This window comes from Camponotus vicinus, unplaced genomic scaffold, assembly GCF_025532165.1.
Source record: "Camponotus vicinus isolate PSW18456_S1 unplaced genomic scaffold, iyCamVici1.0 SCAF_6, whole genome shotgun sequence".
Lineage (NCBI taxonomy): Eukaryota > Metazoa > Arthropoda > Insecta > Hymenoptera > Formicidae > Camponotus > Camponotus vicinus.
The window spans coordinates 792,814-804,369 of record NW_028141978.1 but is presented as its reverse complement, the minus strand read 5'-3'; the positions used below and the strand labels follow the sequence as shown (position 1 = coordinate 804,369).

General features: G+C 37.9%; 1 protein-coding gene across 3 annotated transcripts in view; it reads right to left on the bottom strand.

Annotated features, from left to right (window-relative positions):
• Positions 1 to 2,354: 2,354 nt before the first annotated feature.
• Gaba-b-r2 (gamma-aminobutyric acid type B receptor subunit 2) overlaps positions 2,355 to 11,556 on the bottom strand; it is a 38,637-nt gene continuing 29,435 nt past the window's right edge. For all 3 annotated transcript variants that reach the window (XM_083102892.1, XM_083102893.1, XM_083102894.1), the window contains 6 exons: positions 10,690 to 10,872; positions 9,365 to 9,464; positions 8,846 to 8,957; positions 7,809 to 8,401; positions 6,428 to 6,694; positions 2,355 to 5,348 (listed from right to left, as the gene is read on the bottom strand). In XM_083102892.1, the coding sequence (XP_082959018.1) occupies positions 5,155 to 5,348; positions 6,428 to 6,694; positions 7,809 to 8,401; positions 8,846 to 8,957; positions 9,365 to 9,464; positions 10,690 to 10,872 (1,449 nt within the window). In that variant the 3' untranslated portion in view covers positions 2,355 to 5,154. The remainder of the gene's footprint in view (positions 5,349 to 6,427; positions 6,695 to 7,808; positions 8,402 to 8,845; positions 8,958 to 9,364; positions 9,465 to 10,689; positions 10,873 to 11,556) is intronic.

The window sequence follows — 11,556 nt, the reverse complement described above, 5'->3', positions numbered from 1 at the left end:
GACATAAATTTATGAAATACGTATCGCGTTAAATATGTGCAAACCATTGTAAACCATTGAAACACGCGTAGAATGAATCCGATTTGCGCTAAGCGTTTTATTAGCGTTTTATACGCTACGCGTTTATTTGACACTGTGCAAAAAAGTAGTAGTTTTTACGCACCAGTGAGCATTATTCAGAATGCAGCCAACCCGAAATTCGTTAAAAGTTCGGAATATCAGGTAAACCTGACTTAGAACGTTTTTTTTTCTCTTGTATATTCTTTATATATACAAACGAAAATTGATTCTCGTTTTCAATTAACAATTTATTTCTTCTCGTTTGACCACATCTGAGTGGTTTGCACCGACTAAGCGATTTAATACTCGATTAGATAGAAGCTACTCTCCTGATTCCAGACCTTCCAATTTTGAGGTACTTAAAACAGAATCACATCCTATGTCCTAGTCTAATGTATAAAAGACGTACAATTCTTAACGTCAAATGTAAGATTTTCGAGTGAGAATTGTTTTTCTCCTTTTGAGCCGTTAACTTTCACGCGTGTATGATTAAAAATTAAGATAGTAATAATAATAATAATAAATTATTTAAAGATGCAGTCGTTAAAGAGCGATTTAACAATATTTATTTGTTTTTTATATGATTAATTAATACTAGCATTCTTTAAAGATTTTTTTGATACATCTAGTATTTTTGAATCTTATTTATATTTGTCGTATTTTGAAATTATCCAAGAGAATTTGCAAGAATCTCAATAAAGCTCAATGAGCTCCGGAGGCTTTTAAAATAAATTTAAATTAATATAATTTCTCAAATTAAATGAATTTGATTTAAATTTTCAGAGCCGAGAAACGGAAAATTTAACGACTAATTAATCGGGATAATCTCGACTGAATAATGACATATAAAACGCAAAATACTTATTGAATGACAGCCACTTTATTGAGAGTAGACAGCGGTGAACATTAAGATCGCCTTGCGCAATTACCTCGATAGACTTTAGATAGTAAGATATCACACGTGCCCTCGTAACTGGTAAGAATCCTATCTTTATCCGGTATGCTCTATCGATCTCTCACATTACGACAAGTCTGATCGTCTCGTAAGTGCACTCGTAAACTACTTTATACTTCTGCTGCAAAAAATAGGCAAGCTAAAAGAACGGGACATGCTGCTTAGTTTCATTCTCACAAAATGAATTTCCTTCCTCCCCGATTCCTTTAAACTTACTTATTTTTTGCAGAGTTCTTTCAAAATGGAGGTATGATGTGGGATACTTTGAACGCATGATAATTGACGATACATGCATTGTCTCTTGCGAAAATATATATATGTATATATATACAGGTAGAAATGTAAGTAGTATAACATACAAAAGTGTAACAACGTTAACAAATCCTCGCCCCCTCCCCTCCTCCCCGCCTCACCAAAGTCCGTCACCTTGCTAGTAACGCTTGCTGATGATTAAACCGTTCGAGTTCTCGTCGTAGGAAATACTTGAATTAAAAGAAATCGGCAGGAATAGATTTCTTGCGAAATTAGATTCTCAATTCGTATAATTGATTTCATTTCTCGTTAGAAATTCGATTGCTCGAATCACGTGAATTTCTTCTCAGAAGAATCGGAAAAAAACTTTCAGATCTATACGACAAGAAGAAGTAGGAGAGCGGAGTACAGACTTTTAGCACCGGTATTTCTAGCTTCGAGGAGCAGCAATTGGATTTTTACAGAACAAGTTCCAGTCGATCGCTTTTAATTCGTCCATTTTTCACAGAGATACACTCGTATGTCACAGTGATGTATGAATTTCGAAAAAAAAGGAGAGCGTTCTTCCATTGTCACGCTCGCTTAATCGCCTTCGAGTTCTCTGCAAACGTAGTCCCATATATGTGTACTGGATCATCTTCTTTTTTTCTTTTTCTTCCTCGCAATAATTTATAAAAAACTTTTGGCTTGGCTTATCCATTGGCGACACTACTGGCTTACGTAATTATTACAGGATGAGTCTAATGGTAGGAATACGAGTACAAACGCTTCGTTGAATGTTTCGTCATGCGTATCGGCCGGAAATATATCGACCGGAAATGATTTGTACCTTAACACCTTGAATTTTTCCGCACCAAAAATGCCGTACTAAAAGTTCAAAAAACGACACGTTATCGAAAAAGAGAGAAAGAGAGAGAAAGTCGCGATGTCGTCCTTGATGAACTTTAAATCTCGTTATATCTCTAAATTTTCATCGCAAATCTTTCATGATATCTTGATACCGTAAAACGGGGTAGCGTTACATGAGAGAACGACTAACTGCGCATCCTGCTGAAAAAGATTTCATCTCTTTTTTTTTTTTTTCCTCTTGAACTTCTTTAATTTCTTTCACTTTAGTCGTGAATATATGTCACGGGTCGTTCCGTCTGCAAAATCCCACGATTCAAGAAGAACTCAAGAATTTCTTACAGAAATACCTGAGGCTCTACCTTTAATGAGTTCACTCGCAAGTTGAAATAACTAGAAAAACTAGATCTCACTCGTGTAAAGAGGAGCATGGTATCCGTTACCACTCAAGCGCGCATTTTATTCCCGCCGATGCGATCCGACCCCGTTTTAGAGTAGAAGGGGCTTTCGATTCTCGCTTTTCCGCGAGAGGATCTTTGGATGTTTCTCCGATGCAGGATAACAATCCTTGTTTTTTATTATTATTATTATTATTTTCTTTTCGTAGAAAACGAAAGGATATGGGGCAATTGACAATGCATGCATTGATTCGATTCGATAATTATCAGTTCTAGAAATGTACCCGAAGGTATTTATATTAATATGCTCCGCCACCACACTCTCTTCGAGGTATGTATTTTTTTGAACACAGCACCCTAGCGGAGAACGAAATATGCCTGATGAAACCGTTATGTAATTATTTCCTAAGATTGGCTAGATGCGCCGAGTTAAGTGTGTGTATGTGTATACAGGGTGTCCCATTTTAATCGATCGCCCCGAATAACTTTTTTATTTTGGATTGTAGAAAAAAACGTTTCAGACAAAAGTTGTATGGCTTCAAGGGGGATATAAGATGGTGTCATTGGTTTGACCTTGGATAGTCGTCTAAAGATCATGTGAAGGTCACCTTTAATTTCTTAAACGGAACCCCCTATTTTTTATTGCTTACTCTTATAGCTTATCTCGAGAGCTTTCCGAAACACTATAATAAAGTATTTTTTCATTGAGTACTTTTCGAATGAGACTTGAAATAATTTCTTAATTTTACATAAACCGTAAAATATTCATTTTTCGATTATCTTATCTCAATGTAATTGTTAATTGCAAATTACATATTTTTTAAAAATAATTAAGGGTTTTTTTTGTCTGAAATATTTTTTTCTATCAAAAATAAAAGTTATTCGGGGTGATCGATTAAAATGGGACACCCTGTATATATATATACATATATATGTATATATATACACGTGTATAGGAAATATTCAATGAATATATTACTTTGTAACATATATTTTTTTACAAACACATAGTTATTCATTTTAGAAATGTACGCGAGGGGAAACTTACTTTAGTAGTATTTGTAAAGTGTCGCGCTTTTCTCCGCCGCCTTCCCTCGGCCTGAGATTTTGGCGAGATTTTTTTTCGTGAAAACGGAGCGTCCGAAGGAGAGAACGCGTCTAATTAACATGCTCTCGATATCTTTTCCTTAACAATTCTTATATAGATATATGTATGTCTATTGGAGAAGAAGAGGAACATTTGTTAGCCGACGGCGACGCTTTAGACGCGACCTCCTTTTATTTTCCTCGGGAGCCGTGTTCTCGTCCTCGTCGCGATCGATGAACGAGATGAAATCCTGAAGACGAAAATCATTGTAACGGCGTCGAGTCATCTCCCTTCCCATCCCCGCGACTAACGAATATTCTTTTTCTTTTTCTTTTTTTCTTTTGTAATTCGTCTTGTAAATATCTCGAAGGTATATTATTCATTAATTGATATCGCATCAACTAGAACTAGTTCAATGTTTTAAAGTCGCGTCACAAAAATATTCTTCGGTCGTACTAAGAAATATTTAAACAATATTTGTTCGCTGCTAGGGTTTACTCTTCCCTCCCCCTTCCTCTTCCCTCCCTCTCGCCACTTCCCCCACTTTTCTACCCCGAAAGCAATACGTTATATCGATTGCATAGACGACCCCCAATGTCCTACCTTTCATCCCGACTTCGCTTCCAAAAACCATGCGTGTATGTATTATACCACGGATATTATACATGAAGTTTTCTTTTTTTTCCCTCGTTTGCGCTTCCCCGCAGTGTTTGTTACACGTCGCGTATAACACGTCGCGTGTGTCACTAATGAGATACAAGAGACCTATTGACTGACGTTTAACTAAGTGTATGTGTGCTCGATAGTATCGCGCGCGAATCCGTTTACGCTTATTTCGTTTACGTTTAAAAAAGAAAACCAAGCAACGCGAGTGAGACTGAAATTTCGGTGAGACTTCCAAGAGTGTATGCGTGTGCGTGTGCGTGTGTGTGTGTTCGTGTGTGTCTTCGTGAGAGGATTTTCACCGATTTTTCGTTATTATTTTCTTCGTTTTTTTTTTTATCCATTATATAGTCTTACGCTTAAATAATCATCGTCGCGCGTTAGAAAATATCCCGTGTGTATTATAGAAAAAGTCTTACCTTTAATCGTCGACCGTCGTCTCTCTTGCACCTCTTGCTGAGAATTGTACGAGACATTCGAGACAATTATTATTATTATTATTATTTTACTAGAGCGTTACATTATTCACGTGTTTCTCTTTTTCTTTTTCTTTTTTGTTTAATTTTCATTCGCTTTATCGTAATATTAAATGCCGAGTGAGAACGCGAGAGACGGAGCGAATTGATTAACCCACGTGGACAGACGCTGTCCACGTCATCATTCTTATAAATGAGTTAACGGAACGGCATAAACGCCACTCGATATACCAAGTATCTTCAACTTAACAATGATTTGTCATAGAGAATCGTCGCTCGCGCGAGATCAATTAACTCGTTTTAATCAACTTAGACAACCGATCTAACACACCCTACCGATAGTGAGTCCAGTGTGACGTGAGGAAACGTGAGCGAGTGTCGGTGATGCCGCTGATCGGGTCGCCGGATGGACACGTGTTAGAGATACTCGACGATGTCGCACTTGATGGATATATTCGGGCAACTAGCTATATTCGAGCGATAGCCCCGCCTGGCAGTGCTCTTGTGCCGCTCGGTGAGGAGCTTTTGAAAGATCGGCAGGATCGTCAGATCCAGCAGCTCGCCGTCCGACACGGCGCTGTACATCTTGGAGACGTTCACCGCGGAATCACCTGCAAGCAACGACATCGGGATCGATCGTGGACGACTCTACGGATTCTGACTTGTGTTGCATCCGCGCCAAAATCGAGTACACATGGCGTCGTGTTCGCGAAGATAGACAAGTTTGAGCAAATTGCATCGCGTCTACCATATCCGAGATACGAATATTTAGGACACGATATATATATATATATATATATATATATATATATATATATATATATATACGTTGCAGACGTACACGTAGACGCTCCTCGGTACATATATTTCATCCGAGTAATGAAAATCTGAAATATCAGACAATTACATCCAATTTAATTTAAGCTGTATCAATTTAACCTGCTATATATTTGAGGTACGAATAATTGTACTGTTACAATTATATCGCCATTTAGATCTGATTAGTTTGCTGTTTAACTGGATTTCGTTATTAAATGCTCGTTTCCGCTTTAGAATATATGCCTTTAATTCATCCGAGTGCGCTGTAATGGCACAGGTATGTGATCTCTTGGAGCGTACTAATAATTTTTTTAATTTTAATAACTCAAAATTAATCTCAAAGATTAATGCAGACGTAACGTATATATAATTGTTTTCTGATTTTTTTTTCGTGTCATTAATCTAATGCCTCAAAGATATTTATTATTTTCTCTTATCGTAATGAAACCTGCGGATTTTTCTCGCTCTACTTCGACGCGAATGCAACAGTATTTGCGGCAAAAAAATCTGCGATATCTCTTATCAAAAGACGTATTCCACTAATGGATTTTTGACTAATATTTTTCAAATATATTTAACCCTTTCGCTACAGCAAAGTCTAATGTGGAGCGCGTCTGATAGACGACACATATTTAGCCGTGACTGATACACGACAGTTTATAAAATTTTATAAAATTCCGCTGTCGCGTAAAGCATATCAGTTACTAGTACGAAGATATTTCAATAATAATAATAAAAATATCGAACGCCTAAAGGCGCCAACAGCGGCGAAAGGGTTAACGCAACCGCAATCTTTCGTAAGAAAACGTTTTCTAGCTGCTAGTTTGAATGCTGCTGTTGCATGGAAAGTATCAGGACACTTTTGCGATACCGTTGACGTCGGCGGTTCCGCCGCGCGAATTGGCCGCGACGTGCTTGCCGTTGTGCATCGTCGCCACGTTTGGGGTGCTCTGCACGTATTCCAGTCGCGCCTGGTGGCGCAGCTTCGAGCCCGCGTGCCGGCACATCCGGCGCGCGACCCGGTGCGAGCACTCGACGATGGGGTGGCCGCCGCTGATGTGCAACCGCAGGCACTTCTCCCGCGAGCGCTCCGACATGGAGCGCTGGATGATGCTCGACATCGACTCCTCGTACTTTTCTGCCGACAGAAAATTCGATTGTCTCGATCGCGCCCGCGCCTCAGGCCGAGAAGAAAGATCCCGCGACTTCGACACATCCTTACGCAGCCTTTATTTTCATGCGGCAAGTTTTAACTCTTGCGCAGAATGTCAAGAAAAATATTAATATATACAGGGTGTCTCATTTTAAATAATACGCACAAATATCTCCGAAACGGTGCGTTAAATAAAAAAATGTTTCAAACAAAAGTTGTATGGCTTGAAGGGGACCATCAGATGGTGGCAATGATTTGACCTTGGAGAGTCTTTGAAGGTCACCGTCAATTTCTTAAATGGAACCCCCTATTTTTTATTGCATATTCTTGTAGCTTATCTCGAGGGCTTTCCAAAACACTATAATAAAGTATTTTTTTATTGAGTACTTTTCGAGTTATAAGGTTTGAAATCATTTCTTAATTTTACATAAACCATAAAATATCTAGTAAAATATTCATTTTTCGATTATTTTACCTTAATACTTTTATGTACAAAATAATGAGAGGAATCAATTGATGTAAAGAAAAAACATAGTTGTTTTTAAGAAAAAATATGTAATTTGCAATTAACAATTCCATATTTTTTCTTAAAAACAACTGTATGTTTTCTTTACACTAATTGATTATTCTCATTATTTTGTACATAAAAGTATTAAGGTAAGATAATCGAAAAATGAATATTTTACCAGATATTTTATGGTTTATGTAAAATTAAGAAATTATTTCAAGCCTCATAACTCGAAAAGTACTTAATGAAAAAATGTTTAATTATAGTGTTTGGAAAGCTCTCGAGGCAAGTTACAAAAATATGCAAAAGTATATAGGGTGTCCCATTTAAAAAGTTAGAGGTGACCTTCACGTGACCTTCAAACGACTTTTCAAGGTAAAACCAATGATACCATCTTATGGCCCCCTTCAAGCCATACAACTTTTGTTTGAGACATTTTCCGCTATCGCCCCTACCTAAGGAGATATTCCCGTGGATGGATTAAAATGGCCCACCCTGTATATTTATTTCTTGAAATAATTATAGATTTAAAAATCGGTATCTTTACTTCTCTTATATGATACTTATAGTCCGAGGATCGTCGAGTCTTACCGGCATGCCGATGATTCGGCACGTACTGCGTCAACGGGAACGGCATGATGACCTGCTCGATGTAGCTCTGCTCGTGAAGCTCGCCAAAGGACACGTTCTTGGTGGGCGGCGGCGTCGATAGCTTCGCTCTGCGCTCGTCCTTGCTCCGTCTCCTCACGCGACACACGTGCCTCGCGATCTCCGTCTCCTCGAGGATCACGGAGTCGCTCTCCTCGACGACCGGCGGCACGAAGTCGTAGCGCGTCGTCGTCGTCGCGGCGTCGTTCGGCAACGGTTCCTGGCTTCTGTTGCGCATCAGCGACGTCGGCTCGCTCGTCTTGCCGGCCTCGTCGGAGACGCTCCTGCGTCGCGACGCGTCCGCGACGCACGTGTGCCTCGAGTGCGTCGTCGTCGGCACCGTCGCCGTCGTCGTCGTCGTCATCGTCGTCGTTGTCATCGCTATTGTCATCGTCGTTGACGGCAGGGGCGGCGGCGGGAACCCGTCCGCGGCTGTCTCGACGCCCGGAGAAGAGCTCTCCTCGATCTGGGCCGTCACAGCCACTCGTTCGTTGTCGATGGTGATTGACGTGGCTTTCGTGATGGACGTCCTTTTCCTAAAACGAGCACCACGCGACTACCTTGAGGATGGACGGCGGACCGGGTACATCGGGGACTTTGGGAACGAGGTCAGGAGGATAGACGGAATCGTCACCGAATTATCCCTCGACTATTCTAGTTTAATTGAAATTTCTTAATTTTCTTTATCTGAGAATGCATGAATTTATCGAGACGGCAAAAGTTGGCTTGGAGTTGAACGGAATTTTCAAGTTTTCTATTTGGTCAAAAAGTATTATTAAATTAAATACGTCTTCGAGAACTATAATTATGTTAATTTAATTTTCATAGTTTATAGTTTCAATTGTCCGGTACTATATTGCATTTTCAAATATCTAAGCGATTAATTACCGCTTTTGAGTCCTCTATGCGATGATTGATTCCGTATTCCGGAAAAGGGGTTGAAATCTAAAGGCGGTTTAATATCAAACGTAGCTACGTACTTTGTTACTTGATCCACGTTGACGTAATCGCCCTCAGGCTGCGAAACAGTTGATGAGTTCAAGCTGCATATGGACATTGAAACATCAGTCGTTTCGGTGGTTATTGATGGTCCTGTCAAATAAAACAAAATTATTGCTTTATGGTGATTTAATTATTTTATTCGCTTTGAGGCTTAAAGGGAAGAATACGCACGCTTTTTTTCCATTAAATCACTTTAAATCAAATTAGAAGTGTAGTGTACGTAAAAAATAAGTTTAAAAAAACTTTTTTTCTAGATAGAAAAAATATATCGAAACGATAGCCTACAACCATTTTAATCGATAAGTTATTTCGACAAAAAAAACTGTGTTTGATATTATTGTATATGGATGTATCGCTTTTTTATTCTATTTAATAGATTCGATTCTATTGATTCAAAAATGATATTTTGCGTCAAACTAATAGAAACGGTATCCTAGATTTATAAATAAATAGAGATACGGGATACTTCGGGGAAAAATATCGGACGCAATATTTACCTTCCCTTTTAACGGCCTCTTCTGGCTTTGGAACAGGCAACGTGTCGACCACCTCTTGCGTTTCACTTGCAGTTTCCTCGCCCATTCTTCTTAAAAATCCCTAAAGTAATGCGAGGTAATGAAGTAAGTATTTTCCTCTCCGTCGAAGCGTGCACGTTTGACATAACGCAACACATTAAGATGGATGAAGTATCATAAACAAGTATCGTAAACGTAAACGAGCATACCATTTCTTGGAATAATTTTAAATTGTTACCCTCGCAGGGCAAACTGTACGGAGCACAATGACGTCATGATTATTTATAACCGAATTAAGGAAGGTTGTGGGGGACGTCGCTCGCTTTTCTGTTAATCGAAGACCGTCATCGACCCTCAGTCGACCCTCAGTCGAATGCACGGACGTCTATTTTATTCAACGGCATATCTTTTATCAAGGGAATTTTAGCGCAATTGATCATGAAATAAATTTTCATCCGAGATGCTTGCATTTTCATTTTGTTATTCAAGATTTAACCTTTTGCGCGCTACAAGTGTCATTTCAATTGGCTTTGAATATCTACTCTACCGAGCCATTTGATAATAATAAAACCTGACTTGATTAAAAAATATAAATACATAAATTAATTGCCGATCAATAAATTATCTTCATTTAATTCCATTAAATATTTGTCATTCTTACTGTTGATTCATCTTTGTTTTTAATTATTAATTCTTTATATGTTATTTGCATATTTTATATTACGTATATGACATCTAATTATAGTATTGATATCTCTTATTTGTGTTCCGATATTATAACATTTTAATAATTATATCATTTTAAATATGTCAAACACACAATTTTGTGTATTTTAAAATATATTTTCCGTTTTATCAATTTCCAAATATATACTCGAAAAAAAAATAAACGATAAAAGTGACTGATTTTGATTTCTTTTCGCGAAAAAATTATAAATTAATACAAATATTATTTTTCTTAATAGATAGAAATAAGTGGCACATATATTGGATAAATGAAACGTACGTCAGATATTATGAACGCGTACATATGCGTGCGTGAAAGGCAAATTGAAAACTTTATGAGGCGCGCAAAGTTATATTTCTAGAGGAAATTTAATTTTATATAACGTTACATATTGAAAAATAATATATTGAAAAATAAAATTCTCCGGATTACTTTGACGCAGAGTTTGAGGAAACAAAGACAATTCCGTGCAACGGACCCGCGTAAAGTGGCTCGATTCGCATTAGAATTTTGCAACTTCCCGGCGGAGTAATATTTACTGTAATACTGTTTGAAAGTTTGATGGACGGAAAGAGCTTACCTGAAGCTCGGAATCCTTTTGCAACAGTTGCTTCCGGAATTTTTTATTCGCCAGCTTCGCTTCCTTCAAACGCTCGTCGATCTCGCTGACTGTCGAGTCCCTTCGTATTTTTAACATCGGCCTTAGAGTCGCCCTGGTCCGCTTATTTATTGCCCCTTGCGGATTTCTGCGTAACTCTATTACCTGGAAATCCCAAGAGAGTTACTCGTACTCGACTTCACCGCTCTCATTCCGAAGACGGATAAGATAGATAGACGCGTTTATTATCGTTCTATAGTTCCTTCCAAGAACGTACAACAGACGTATATTTATAGTGAAACAACGCGAATGAATAAGAAGGAAAGAGAATATGTGAAACATTAACTGAACTCATTGTATAAATGTAAAGAAATGTGTGTGTTCGAGATTTACACTATACAGGGTGTCCCATTTTAAGTGTCCACCCCAAATATCTCTCTCATTTTTTATTTTAGAGAAAAATGGTTCAGACATGTTTTGTATGGTTTCGAGGGGGCCGTAAGATGGTACCATTGATTTGACCTTGAAGAGTCATTTGAAGGTCACGTGAAGATCACTTCAATTTTTTTAAATGGAACACCCTATATATTTTTACACATTCTTGTAGCTCATCTCGAGGGTTTTCCAAAACACTATAATTAAGTTACTTTTCATTAAGTACTTTTCGAGTTATGAAGCTTGAAATCATTTCTTAATTTTACAAACTTAAACCGTAAAATATCTTGTAAAACCGTAAAATATCTTAAAATCACAAAATAATGAGAGGAATCAATTGGTGTAAAGAAAACACATAGTTGTTTCGAAGAAAAAAAATGTAATTGTTAATTGCAAATTACATTTTTTTTCTTC